The sequence below is a fragment of the Emydura macquarii genome, unplaced genomic scaffold (assembly GCF_026122565.2).
Source record: "Emydura macquarii macquarii isolate MOO-44397 ecotype Brisbane River unplaced genomic scaffold, CSIRO-AGI_Emac_v2 contig_2636, whole genome shotgun sequence".
In the NCBI taxonomy this organism is placed as follows: domain Eukaryota; kingdom Metazoa; phylum Chordata; order Testudines; family Chelidae; genus Emydura; species Emydura macquarii.
The window spans coordinates 35,723,534-35,738,027 of record NW_027132773.1 but is presented as its reverse complement, the minus strand read 5'-3'; the positions used below and the strand labels follow the sequence as shown (position 1 = coordinate 35,738,027).

Sequence of the window (14,494 nt, the reverse complement as noted above, 5' to 3'; positions counted from 1 at the left end):
TTTGGATTCTGTCCTTTGTTTTTAGTACCTCATTCCATTTTACCTAAGAACAGCAAGGCAGTCATCGAGGTAAGACAACTTGTGTGCTGGGGGTTTGTGTGAGTAATTCAAAAGTGCCAGCATATTTGGAGCCTGATTCATTGTGACATGTTAGAATTTGGTGTGCAATTTTCAGGCACTTTTCATGTACTGTAAAAACAAATGGCTTTATGTCTCTGAGCACAAAAGGATGTGCCAGTCCAAGTATCCAGAATATACAAGTAAAGAAAAGCTTGTTTTAACTTCCTTCAAGAAAATTTTGTCTGTGAACAATTTTTAATTGCACATTCATCTTTGAATGAATTTTACACTATGAATTATACAGTAGAACCTCAGAGTTACGAACACCGTGGGAATGGAGGTTATTCGTAACTCTGAACAAAACGTCATGGTTCTTTCAAAAGTTTACAACTGAGCATTGACTTAATACAGCTTTGAAACTTTACTATGCAGAAGAAAAATGCTGCTTTAACAATCTTAATTTAAGTGAAACAAGCACAGAAACAGTTTCCTTACTTTGTCAAATCTTTTTTTAACTTTCCGTTTTAAAAAAAATAGTTTCAACACATACTGTATTGTATTTGTGTGTGAGTTTTCGTTTGTTTGTTTTTTCATTTGTCTCTTCTGCTGCCTGGTTGCATCCTGCCAATTCCAAATCAAGTATGTCCGGTCAGTTTGTAATTCTGGTGCTCATAACTCTGAGGTCCTGCTATACTGCTTTTTCACTAGTAATGATCAAATTATTGACAATATGATTCTTTAGCATATAATACGAATCTGCCTTAGCTGAACATGGGGAGCTATGAGCAGCGTGGAATCCTTTTGAGCCCTACACAGCACGTTAGACATTCCCCTTTAGTTAAGGCGCTGACTTTGATTCACTGTCAGAAGTTTTAGTACATTTAATTTAGAACTAAATTTAATCTTAATTAACTGCAATATCTGCCAATCGTGATAACCATTTAGTTGTGTAGAATGGAAAACCTATTATAACGAATGTTGAAGGTGTTAGAGATCATTTGATGGAAGGTGCTGTCATGCTGGCTGGATGGGGTGGGGGGGGAAGGGATTTATTATATCTTTTTAACTTCAATACATTGGAATCATAATAATTCATGTGAGGTTTGCCATGTCAGGTATCATTAGAAAGGCTATAATGTGCTAAGTAAGATGATAATGTTTATGTTCATGTGTTATGGGTGTAATGGAAGGTATGGATATCTGTATTTCATATTGTACGGTGTTTCTGGGCAACACCCCAGACAGTATGGCTGCAGCACTAACCTGCTTAATAGCCCATTAAGGAACAATGGTACAGGTACAATGGGCCTGGGGGAGAAGCCAGGGATATACCTGATGAGTCACCAGTCACTCATGTGACCCTGGACTCCATCTTATTCCTGTAAATTTCCACAAGCAGCAGGGCAAAGGCCAAAGGACATAAAAGGCGGCTGCCCCATATCCATTTTGTCTTTTGTCTTCAGTCTTCAGCCAGTCTTCACCTACCTCTGAATCAACTCATCTACAACTGAACTGAACTTAAGCTGTGAAACAAAGGATTGAGACCCATCCAGGTACTGGATGTACACCAGAGGGACTATGCAAGCCTGCAAACTCCACAGTTCTACTTGAAACCTGATGTATATGGACTTTCCAATCATTTGTGCATGTGTGATTGCTTCAATTATTTAACACTTCTCTTATAGTTTGTTTCTTTCTTTTAATAATAATAAACCTTTAGTTTTAGTTACTAAAGGATTGGCTGGCAGCATGGTATTTTGGGTAAGATCCAAACTTACATTGATCTGGTACTGTGGCTGACCCTTTGGGGTCAGGAGAAACCCTTTTGGTAAAGAGCATAGAATTTTAAATAACTGGTCTCTTTAGTGGACCTAGTGGCTGTTTGGGAGCCAGAGACTGAAATGTAGTACAGGGAGCTGTGTATGTTTTTATTTTGGCTTCTTGATATCCAGTATGGGGAATCAGAAGCACTGTTTATGGCTGGTTGGGAAGTCTGACTTCAGTGTCACCCATCAGTGCTGGGAGAATCTACTCTCCTTTTGCAGCCTGCCCTGATCTTGGCATTTTCAGGTGGCTACCCTAGGCACAGACAGGTCACAGGTGCAACGTATGTGTAAATTGTTCACAGAATGTTAAGATCATCCAGGCTGACCTCCTGCATAACATGGACCGTAGAATTTATTGCTCTAATCGATACGTTTTAGGGCTCATTTTGGCTTGTTGATATCTCTTAATTGGAACAGTTTATTCTCAATATAGAGTGAATATATGAAGGAGGAAGTGGCGGAATCTGCTGAAGATGAGGCGACTGAATCGGAAGAAGACCCTGAATTTGGTGAAAGAGTTGGATGCCTTTCCAAAGGTTCCCGAGAGCTATGTAGAGACTTCAACAAGTGGTGGAACAGGTAAGCTTTACTGAGACACTGGTATGCCTGACCTGATTCACATGGTGAGTCTCTTTAACACATCTTGGTAATAAACATTTCAGTTGGGGGAAGATGTGAGTATCAGTGTGCAAATGTGGATTTAGAAAACAGAAAGCATTGCCATATGAACTACTTGTATAGATTATGCTGTAGCTAATCCTTTCAGATGATAGCTCAATTTGTTTCTCTTGCTGTTAGACAAAATGGATTAACCTGTCACATGGGAAATTTTGTCCAGTAAAGAATCAAGCAGATGGAAGGGGTATATGTGCATGTATGATAAAAATTACAAAATGAGCACTAGAGAGAGTTATGAATTTACCTCCCCTCCCACAAATATATACTGTACATACTTTTAAAATGGAATACAATTGAAGTATACTCTAGCTACAATAAAATAAGGCTGTATATTTTGTCCCTTCTCCCAAAGACCTCACTTGTGGAGTCCCACGAGGATTGCTCCTTTTCCCTATCTGACAATTAGTGGCTTCTTGTCTGGCCCTGTAGGAAGCTCTGAGACAAAATGCCTAAAAGAAATCTCTGCAGACATGCATCAGTTAGATTTTTTCCTCTTTAACAAAGTCATGGTTCTAAGTGGCGATACACAGCACATGCCTCTGTATGAACCTCAGACATCATTGCTGTATTTCTGTGCGCATGCACAATAGCATGACTTTCTGTTCATATGCACAGTTTCATAGTCACAGCAAGGAGATTACTTTGGAGATATGCAATGCACATCTTGGATTAGAAATTGTCCATTAATTGACCATTAATCCAGTTTTTGGTGCTTTTTAGTGTGCGCTTTTGCTCACTCAAACACAGGTAAAGTGGGCTGAGTTTTGTGCATCTGTAATTGTTACAAAAATCAGGGACTGGCAGCCTTGTGTTGGATTGTTAGGCACAAGTGACTTAAGCAGAACACCTCTTCTTATTGGATGGGTGGAGCATCTTATTTCCCTTATCTGTTTGTTTCTTGGCTGAGACTAGAAGCATAAATCTGTGATACGAAAGCCCATGTGCTATAAGTCTACTTGGCACCAATGCATTTCTTGGCTCAGTGTTAACCATTTTAAGTTAAGGTACATGGGGTCTGCCACAATTCAGGGTATCTGCACTTGTATTCCTCTTCCAGAGTCCCTCAAAGGCATCCACTCTAGGCTCCCAGCTCTTCAGTTGTCACCTGTCTTCAGTAGAGAGCCACATCTCACTCCTTGCAGACTGTGCTTTTTCCAGGCTGCAGTTCCCTGCCTATACTGTGGTATTTCCAGCAAGCCAGACTGCCTAAACAGGCCAGCATCTGCACTTCGCTTTCTTTCCAGAGGCTATGAACTGCATAAATGCCAGCAGTTACATGTTACCACACTATCCTTTTTAAGAAAGCTCATTTATTCTTAAGGTGAAAGCATTACAGAGAAAACGTATTACAAATATTAAAGAACCTGCAGAGATTCTAAAAAGCTTACCTGAGGTCACTCCACCTCTGACCTCAGGCTCTGGGAGGTGTCAGCCTTTGCATAAGGATTGGGGCCTTCCCTGCCTTGGGGCAGAAGGTCCTGTCCATTTGCTGGATTAGAAGGAGAGCCCTGAGTCAGGTTAAACTGAGACTATTTATCCAAAAGTCTCTTCTTTGTCCGCTGGTCCATGGAGAATCCAGTTTGAACGGGTATATGAGGGCTCCGTGTTTAGTGCTCTGTGTTTAGTACTCTGTGCTGTCATGTAATAGAACTGGATTTGATTTTCAGGCCCAGTCTCTCATTCCCTGGTGAATGGGATGGGTGTATTGTAGATACAGTATGCTTAGCCTTTGAGCAGAGGGTGGAGCACCTAGATACCATAGTGATCTGGCACTTTTAGAAATAAGTAGCTGGGAAGCTCATGTTGATCTGTGATTATTTTTTGTAGTTGAGAAAAGAGCAGCACTGATGGCCTTCAAAGTCCAGCCAGCGCCCCTTATTCAAGGAAGATTATTATGAATTCAAGTGTTCTTGAAGTGGGAGGAGAAATTTTTATGGACTCATTGAAGTGTTCTCTGAGGGCATAGCCCCTCATACACAAAAGAAAATTTTGAATTGGGATTTACAGTATCTTTGTTCTTCTTATCTAAATGCAAAAACTGTACCGTTGATATGTTTCTATGAGAACTTTTGTACTTATGGCTTGTTTGTGATAAATTTAGTCAAGACCTGAACTAAATAAATTCATTTATCTGCACATAAATGCCTTCCTTAAATATTAAATTAATTGTATTGTCTCTTGTAAATACCAGCGGTAAATAACACTTCCTCACTATCCGATCCTTTTTTTTCTTTTTGATTTTTCAGTTTCTCTAATAGCATTTACAATTATGGTTTTATTAACCATAATGGAGTTTATGGTATATCGAGACACCTGGATGAAATATGAATATGAAGTAGACAAGGATTTTACTAGGTAACTTTTATTCCTTAGAATTTCTTTTAAATTTAAGTTGTCTGCATTTCATCAGCTGTTCTGAAAAAGAATGGATTTAAAATGTTCTTGCAACTCATAAGCAATTACAGTTTGAAATGGAAACAGTCAGGTGGTTTACTTTTTGTTTTGTTGTTTAATCTGCTGGGGCCAGGTTCAGTAAGACAAAGAAACACATCTGCCTTCCATGAAGCGGGAAGAGATATGCTTACAATCCAGCAACATTTTGATCAAATCTAACCTTAAACCTGAGATGCTGTTTTGGCACTCTTTCAGCATTTTGCCAATAAGCTTCCTGTTTTGCTTCTAAGAGCAGTTCAGGATGTTGAAGATTAATTTTAAAGCACTTTGTTTTCTGGGACCTGTATATCTGAAGGTTGCCTGTCATCTTACTACATGTTGTGACAACTGAGATTGACTGGAGATACTCTTCCTGTCAATTTCATGTGCTTGCCTGATTTTTCTGAGGTGCTCCGTGCTCACAACTCCACTTGAAGTCAGTGGGAGCCCAGGGTGCTCTGAAAATCAGGCTTTGTGTGTTTAAATCCTGTAACTCAATTCACAGATGCTCTGAACGTTTTTGAAACTTGGCTTAAAGTGATGATTGTGTTATGTCAAAAGTACAAAAAGTCTATTTTACTCAGAAAAAGAATTTCTATAATAAATTTAAGTGAGATGCAGGCCCTCAAAGAAAAGTCCATTCAAAGAGACTGACATCCTCCTATCGCACACAGTTACATGGCTCTTTGGCTGCTTTGTCAAAGTGTCTCTTAAGTTTGGCTGAAAAGCTATCTTGGGTGAGTGCAGCAAACCTTCCCTTTTTTAAAATGTGCAACCTGCATCTTAAGTAAATATTGGTGAGGGGGTTTCTTTGCAAAGTCACTTAGCCTCTCTGTGCCTTTGTTTCCCATCTGTAAAATGGGATTAATAACACATACCTACCTCACAGGGGTGTTCTGAGAAGAAATATATTAAACATTGTGAGGTGCTCAGATATTACAGAGAGAGAGGCCATGTAAATAATACCTTAGGTAAAAGGAATAGTCCTAATTCATATGACTTTTTGTTGGGACTTTTCAAGCAGCTTTCAAAAGTGGCTGTACTTTGGTGCTTGAAAAGTCCAGGTTTCAAAAACAAGTCTGTATCAAAGGCAATAGCATTTTCTGGCAGCTGGATCCCTCCTGTTCCACTGAATTCAGTGGGTGCTGTGTGCTGCTACAGTTTCATGAAAAGATACTTCAAAATATTACTGAGAATGGAAACATTGTTTTCCTGCAACCATTGGGCTTTTATAAGAGGCATCTAAACTCCTGAACCAATCAGATATCCTTCTGTTTTTAAGGTTCATTGAAATATTCTTTTTTTCTATGAAACTAACCACCCCTTCTCCCCCCCTTTCCCCCCCCCCCCCCAACCGCCACTTGTCTTATATTAAGGGCTTAAGTGGTGAATAGAACACTTGTAAACTAGTCATTAAACCTCTCTGGCTAAGTTTCCCCAAATCTTAAATGAGGATAATATTTACTAGTACTGGTATTCATTTTATCCTTGAAATGCACTTCTGTACATATTCTGACCTGATTATTTTGTCTTGGTGTCTGTACTAAGTTTATTTACTATTGCAAATTTTTGCTTTTTTGTCTTCCAGTAAATTAAGAATCAATATAGATATTACCGTTGCCATGAAGTGTCAATGTAAGTATTCCATCAACATGATAGTATTGGTTGTTGTGGGTATTTTTTTTAAATTGGTATTGCTATCAGATGAAAAATAACATGTTTATGATAACTTGTTCAGACATTGTGGCTGTTGGGTTTGGCTGTCCAACAACTTTTTGGAGCAATAATATGTGGCTTATTCCTGAGATACAAGATCGGGCACAGTTAACTGAGAATGGACAGGAGCAATTTATCAAAATAATAAGTCAGACAGAGCATAAACTTGTTCTGCTATTTGGTGGCATTTATAATAAAACTGAGACAGGAGAGGTCAGCTCATGCTGAGGATGGCCATGTTCAGTCAATGCCTTCATAATTTTTAAGTGCAGGTTTGCAGCTTTTTAACAAACAGTGAGTAATTAATTTGTCTACATTGTGTTTTTTGGTTATCTTCAACTGACAGAAACAGTTTTTTCCCAGCCAGATTGTTGCTGTTAAAGTTTTGTCTACATTCTGTGTTGAATCCCTCTTTTCATGGGTCTTTAAATCAGCTATAATATTTTTACATTGTGTGATGCTGACGTTTCTCATAGTTGTTTGATTTACAAGTACCCCATTCCCTGCTCTCATATGTGATCTTAAAATTGTTAATTTGCCACAAGCCTAGGAGTTAGAAACTCTCTGAAGTCTAAATGTGGCTCTGACACAGACTCTTTTTAGTCTTGGGCAACTTATTAAACCTCTTTGCCTCAGTCCTGCCATTTGATAAATAGGGACAATACTTAAGTACCTCATCAGGCTGTTAGGACACTTACTGTTCATCATGCTCTTTGGAGATACAAAGTGCTAAATCAGAACTTAATATTTTTTATTGCAGTTATTGTTAAATCAATCAATCTTCCCATGTATTGTCCTTCCAAAAAGAAAAAAAAAAATCAAATAGCTTAGTCCTCTGTTGACTCGTATTGTTTGGATAGGATAACGGTATTTATGTAAATGGAAAAGATTTAAGATTGCAGTGATCCGTATGTGTGTGCGTGTGCATATAGCTACAGTAATTAGAGTTCGTATAATATTTTGTTCAATATTACTGTTTAAGAAGAGGAGTAAATAAGCATCTTCTGAAAGTGATAAGTCAGTGAGAAATGATGCTACTCCTAAAAAAGTGTCTCTGTCCTCTTCGCACTCTCTGCCCTCTCTGATATTTTGTAATAAGGCGGCTTGAAAAACGTTTTTTTGAGTCATCAGTTTCTTGCCAGCTTCTTTCCTTTACTCATATGGACTTGCATCTGATTAAAAAACAAACTAGATTTTTCTCACTGTAATCTGTATCTGCTATTTTATTGATAGGTTTGAAAAGATGCTGTCAAGCTTGATTTCTACTGGATATTTTTTGTTTTTATTCAGATCTGTCGATTTTTTTCTTTTAATGTTTTTTTTGTTTTTTGTTTTGTTTTTTAAAACAGATGTGGGGGCTGATGTTTTGGATTTAGCAGAAACAATGGTTGCCTCTGCAGATGGTTTAGTTTATGAACCAGTAAGTTTATTCTATTTTTTTTATAAAGATGGTGCTCTTTAATAGCTGGGACATACCTTTTCATTTTGGCTAAATCGAACCTTCAAAAAAACTGTCCAGTCCTGCAGTTGGACCCATATAGAGTCACTCTGAAGCTGGTTATGCTCCACAGGGTCACAAAGGTTTGTCCTTATAAAAATGGTTTCAGGATTGGCTGTGTGAGCTTATTATGCTCATACTAGAAAGAAAAGCTATCCAGAAATGCACTTTCATTGTGAGCATGGAACTATGTTTTCCTGCATGGTCACTCGGTGTTGGTGTGCAGGTTTAAGTCTATAGCTAAGAAAACTACAGCAGATTCCCTGTTCTTGGATCTGCATTTATGAATAGATTGGAACATCCTATAGCTATTAAATTACATCACCAAGAGGTAGCATATGTGTTTCTACTGCTGAATTATAACTGCTAAGAATTAGCTCAACATGCATTTTCCTGTCAATTGGATGAATGAAGATCTCCCAGCGACAGCTTTGCTTGATTTTGCTTTGTCTGTAAAGAGAAAGTGGAATCTGAAAATTTTTCTGTTGTCTTCTCCTCCAATTTAGGTATATTCTTTTAATGTTAGTTCCTTGAGTTTGCTTTTTCATTTTGGGCTTTTTTAATTTTTCTGTGAATTGGTTCCACAGACTACCTAATGGATTGTTGTGTTTCTTTTTTAAGTACCAGTGTGAGTGTGAGTGACAGAGAGAGAGAGACAGAGAGAGATTTTTGTTGTTCTTCTCCAGTGGTTGGAGAACCAGTTTCAAGTGCTACCTGAAGTGCAATCACAAGTTCTTTAATGGGTGATCATTACTGTGGTGTCTTCTTACCTTTCATTTGGGCAGACAGTGATGCATCTGAGTATGAGGTATGCTTAATGCTGTTTCCTCAAGTCATTGAGTCCCATAGCAATTGTATGCTGCCTCCCCAAAGCAGTCTGCAGGCATGTCTGTACGGCAACTAGATACACATGGCTGGCCTGTGCCAGCCGACTCGGGCTTGTGGGGCTCAGGCTGTGGAGCTGTTTCATTTCTGTGCAGCCTTCTGGGCTCAGGCTGGAGCCCGGGCTATGGGATCCTGTGAAGTGGGAGGGTCCCTGGGCTCAGGCTGAAGCCAGAGCCTAGAAGTCTACACAGCCTGAGCCCTGAGAGTCCGAGTCATCTGGCATGGGCCAGCCATAGGTTTTTCTTTGCTGTGTAGACATACCCTGTAAGTCTAACTCCAAGTCAGTACAATGGGCCTGTGTAAATGGGGCTAAGTACCTTGCCCATGGGAGTATATGCTGCATCACAATTGTTTATTTAGTTGCGGATTGATTAATTAAGCCCATTAAGTAGTTCTGTCTCCATCATGGTCTGCAAGCTCTTCTGTCACAGCTGAGGGAACATGTTATTTCTTGGAGCCTGTTCAGTTTATAGTAGCTGAGGAAATGCATATGCCATTATTGAACCTTTTCAGTTCACAGATAATTCTGTGCCAGAAACAACTTACAAATATTTGATTAGATGAACTGTATTTTCAGAGCTTAATATAAAACAAATGTGGAAGTGTTATGCCATCAATTATTAGATGTGTAATCAAAGCAGTACACATAGCAGTGAAAAGTATGGTGACTTATATCCTTTGTAAACAGTGTAAGTTCCTGTTTTGAGCCATACCCCTAAAAATGGGTGATTGGAGAGGAAGGACAGAGTCTCAGGCCCATTAGGGGCTGTCATGATCATTTGGTCTGCAAATTTATTCTAATTGTGGCTCACCTGTGAAAAATGAGTGTGCATTCATAAGATGTCACAAAACTTATAAAAATAAACGTTAATGGGAAAAGGTAGGAAAGGGAGACAGACTGAATTAGTCCAAATGAAAAGGCCTATATATAACTCAAGGACCATGTTAAGATTATTCTTAGTAAACAAGAAAATGCGGGTCTGGAAATCTGTGAACCAGAACTGGTGGGTCAAAACTAGGCCTAATTGGTGGACGACATGATGAGAGGATGGGCTATTCCACCGACCATTCCCTTTGTGGGTCCTGAAAGAAAGTACCTTTGTGGAAGAACAGACAGAGGCTACTGGAATGAGCTTTACCATCATGACTGCCACCTCCATGGTCTCCTGGGACCCCAGGACTTTTGTCCTAATCTGAAGAGATGTCCTGACCAGACGGACCCAGATAACACTGCCACCTCTCCCAGCTCCAGTTGGATCCCAAACTGCACCTGGGATGTGAGATGTGGAGGGGGGAGATGTGACCGTGTATTCTTTTCCTTCCCATCCTTATTCCTCTCTTTCCTATCCCTCTCCTTTTTTCTTCTGTCTCATAAGAGTCTTGGAGTTGATTGAGACTGTATATTTTGCAACATGACTGTCAGCCTGTGACCCTAAAAAGGCAGCTAAAAAAAATACCCTAAACAGCCCAGTGCTGATACGAGTTTGCCAGGTCTCAGAATAGCTAATAAGACCATGTGTTGTGTTTGTTTTTCCAGCAGTGAGGTTGCATGTGAAAGTCAACACCAGAGACAGAAGCCACATTTTCAATCTCTGCTGCTCTTCTTCTCTCCCATTTTGTGTGTGTGTGTGTCTTGTTTTGTCTTCTAGGAAATGGGATTGAACTTTTAACAGCAGCAGCAACAGCAGTTCCAGCCCATCTTGACTAACCTGTTTTCACCAAAAGGACAGTTACTACCATCTTTAATATCATCTAAGAGACTGTCAAACAAAGGGGTCTTTTCCTTCTAAAAACTCCCTCCAGCTAAAGGGAAAGGGAACAAGGGATGTTGTTAAAATGATGCCTTACTTAATACTTGGCATTTCAAATGCTTTAACTGTTTTTCCTTCTTTGCTGTGTCTGTAATAAAAGGTTAAAATGGTGTTTAATGATGTGTTTGCCCTGGTATTAAGTAGGATGAGGTCTCGGTATAGCAAATGCTGAACCTTGTTTAACACTGTTGGTCAGTGACTGGGTTATGTTAATACCTTTGACTCTTTGGGTCCATATATTCCATTTTAATTAACATGACAGGACCGCTCTTGCTTCTTTTATTTTTAAACTACAGTTATGTTGCTGTTTTTTGAGCTATGTATCATTATGAAAATCTGTCTCTCATACCTCCATGTTGGGATTAACTAATGAAAAGCTAAAATTTAAAGTCCACTTCAGAGTTTCTGTACGCTGGCCATGTAGGTATATCTTTTAGCACAAACAAAACATTTTTGTTAAATCACCTTTCTTTTTTTCTCATCTGAATTGTGTGGAGAGAACTTGGGTGGAGTGGAGTCATTCGTTTTGCTTTCTGGTTGTGTTAATATGTGTTTTCTTCTTTGTTGCAGGTAGTATTTGACCTCACTCCTCAGCAAAGAGAGTGGCAGAGGTAATAGATAATTCTAAAGTACTGATGTGAATGCATGTAGGTTGGACAATGTTAGGTCTGCTTTTCTTTCGTCACTGGAAATAGCTTAAAGAATATGTTCTGAGTATACCTAAGTCATGTTAAACAAACCCTCATATGTTACATTTGAACAGGTACTGCTCATAAGAGTGCAGTATATGTCCACTGAAACGGAAGCTCATTTATTTTTTCTCTGGCTTTTTAGAGCTGGCCGGCCAGCACTCAGTATCTTCACCATGAATGATACTGTTCAAATAGTTTTATATTTAAAAAAATTAAACTATCAGTCCTTGTAATAAACCAGTCCTGTCACATTTTATCTTGTTTAATTGCATGTGTGGCTTTATGGTAGATCTACTCATTTGTCATGTTTTGTTGTATGTCGTTGTTAAACCAAAATAACTCACCATTGTCAGCAGTTGAATTTATTATTGTTAGGATTTAAAGTTTATTATTGTTCTCTCCTTCTTCCAATAAATCCTTGATGCAGCTGAGGAGAGAGTGAGAGAAATGCTCCAATTTACTGTATAACACAACAGTAAGCAAAGAAGTGCACATGTGTTTTAGTGCAAGACCCTGGAGATGGCATGCAGTACTTTGTTTGTATGAATTCAGGCATAGGCTTCATTCTTATTTGTTCTTGTTGGAATTGGGAAATTGGTTGAGATGGTGGTGAGGAGGGAAGTGTGTATGGAATCCCAAACTTCTGAGTTTACCAATGGAGCCACTGTCAAGGTAAATGAAAACTTGGGCCTCCCAACCTTAACTGTATGCAGTGTTGCTGTAGCCGAGTTGGTTCCAGGATAGTAGAGACACAAGGTGGGTGAGGTAATATCTTTTTATTGGACCAACTTCTATTGGTGAGAGGGAGAAGCTTTCAAGCTTACACAGAACTCTTCTTCAGGTTGTCGTCTTCAGCTCTTCTCCCAAAAAAGAGCTTTGTGTAAGCTCAAAAGCTTGTCTCTCTCACCAACAAACCTTAACTGTGTCCTTCTCATCTGAAAGATCTGTCACCGAATCTAAAGCCTCTTTAAATTCATATTTAGTTCTTTATAGCTACAGAGGGGTAGCCATGTTAGTCTGTATACAGTAAAAACGAGAGTTCTGTGGCATTTTAAAGACTAGCAAATTTAATATTTGCAGACATAAGCTTTCGAGAGATTTCAGCTCTCTTCTTCAGATGCAGTAATACAGAAAATAGGTAACACAGAGGCATCTTATAGATATCCAGGTGCATTGAAAACAATGGGGGAGGTGGAGTCCGATACTTAAGACCTAATGACGACCATTGAGTAGGAGGTGAGAATGGGTGAGCAAAGTAATTTACTTTAAGTAGTGAGAGAGCCACTCCAAGTCTCTGTTTAAGCTCAGTTTTGAATGTGTCAAGTTTGCAGATCATTTCTAACTCAGCAGTTTCTCTTTGAAGTCTGTTTTTAGAGTTTTTTTGGAGAAGTACAGCAACTTTCAGATCAGAGACAGAATACCCTGGGGAATTAAAGTGTTCTCCCACTGGTTTATGGATGTTTCATTTGTGTCCATTTAGCCTTGTGCATAGTGATAGTCCAGTTTGGCCAATGTACATGGCAGAGGGGCATTGCTGGCACATGATGGCATATATAATGTTAGTGGATATGCAGGTGAATGAGCCCCTTATGGCGTGATTGATGTGGTTAGGACCAGTGATGATGTCATTAGAGATGATGTGTGGGCAGAGCTGACAACGGGGTTTTTTGCAGGGATAGGTTCCTGGGTAGGATTTTTTGTAGGGTGTATGGTTGCTGGTGAGTATTTGCTTCAGGTTGGGGGGCTGTCTGTAAGCCAGGATGGGTCTGCCGCCCACTGCCTGAGCGAGAGATGGATCATCTGCTAGGATAGGTTGTAGATCTTTAATGATGTGCTGGAGAGATTTTAGCTGGGGACTGTAGTTCTTTATGAATCTTTTTCTAGTTTTATCATCCTGATAATATACTATGGTGAGTCCAACACCAGCGCTTGTATTTTATTTTTAAATTGTGTATACTTGAGCAGTAGGAATGTTTGGCATTTGTCAGTATTTAACATACCATCCTTTTGCTGAATTGAGTTGTTTTTATAATATGTAACTGACAGTAACTATTAATTTATTTTCTATTACTCTGTTGCATGCATTCATGCTTACTGTACTTGTCTGTGTGATCTTTAGGATGCTGCAGTTAATTCAGAGTAGGCTTCAGGAAGAACACTCCCTTCAGGATGTGATATTCAAAAGTGCTTTTAAAAGTGCTTCAACAGCACTGCCACCAAGGTGAGAGAAAAATTGTTGTGTGCAGCTGATTGATTGCTTTCCTTAATTCATTTCTGAAGATAAAGTTATAATGATGAAGAGTCTTGAATACCTCTGCCTTGCTTCAGGTTTCCCTGAATCCAAAGCCTTTGTCTTAATGTTTTAGAGACTTACTAGTCTGGGTTGTGAAGAAATCAATAACATTCTGTACTGGATTGTATTTTAGTTATATCCTTAGTGTGTCAGCAAATTTTTGCCAGAAAGGTTACTTTTTTACATGAATCAATTTGTATTTCTATAGTGTTTTTATGATGATCAACAACCTTCAAGATTCATCACTTACCTGTCATGTTGTAATGCTTCTTAAAATTAGTTAGAAAAATATTTTAAACAAATTTTATTTATTTCTATTTTGGTGAACTGCCTTTGTAAAACTATTTCAGAACCTTCTGTTTCAGTTCTTTCTTTTCAACCATTGACAGGGTTTACTGGTTTTTACCCATTCTATCTGTCATTTGCATTTCTCATATAAATAAAAATATTAAATCAATAACAAACATGAATGTTTTCTTTAATTAAAAAAAACTTTTCTCCAGCTCCAGTGCTAATAATTGTTCCCTCCCATAGTTACTATACTGTGGTCTCCTGCCCCATGTCTGGAGATTGACTGACTGTATTCTTTCGCCATAGGCAAT

General features: G+C 38.8%; 1 protein-coding gene across 3 annotated transcripts in view; it reads left to right on the top strand.

The window, feature by feature from the left end:
* ERGIC2 (ERGIC and golgi 2) overlaps positions 1–14,494 on the top strand; it is a 40,434-nt gene that overhangs the window by 10,923 nt on the left and 15,017 nt on the right. Inside the window, exons 3-9 of one of the 3 annotated variants that reach the window (XM_067564431.1) lie at positions 1,524–1,613; positions 2,320–2,465; positions 4,811–4,919; positions 6,586–6,632; positions 8,063–8,133; positions 11,478–11,518; positions 13,719–13,820. In XM_067564431.1, coding sequence (XP_067420532.1) covers positions 2,360–2,465; positions 4,811–4,919; positions 6,586–6,632; positions 8,063–8,133; positions 11,478–11,518; positions 13,719–13,820 — 476 coding nt within the window. In that variant the 5' untranslated portion in view covers positions 1,524–1,613; positions 2,320–2,359. Of the gene's footprint in view, positions 1–1,523; positions 2,466–4,810; positions 4,920–6,585; positions 6,633–8,062; positions 8,134–11,477; positions 11,519–13,718; positions 13,821–14,494 lie in introns of all 3 variants that reach the window. The other 2 variants (XM_067564432.1, XM_067564430.1) reach the window with 2 other exon arrangements.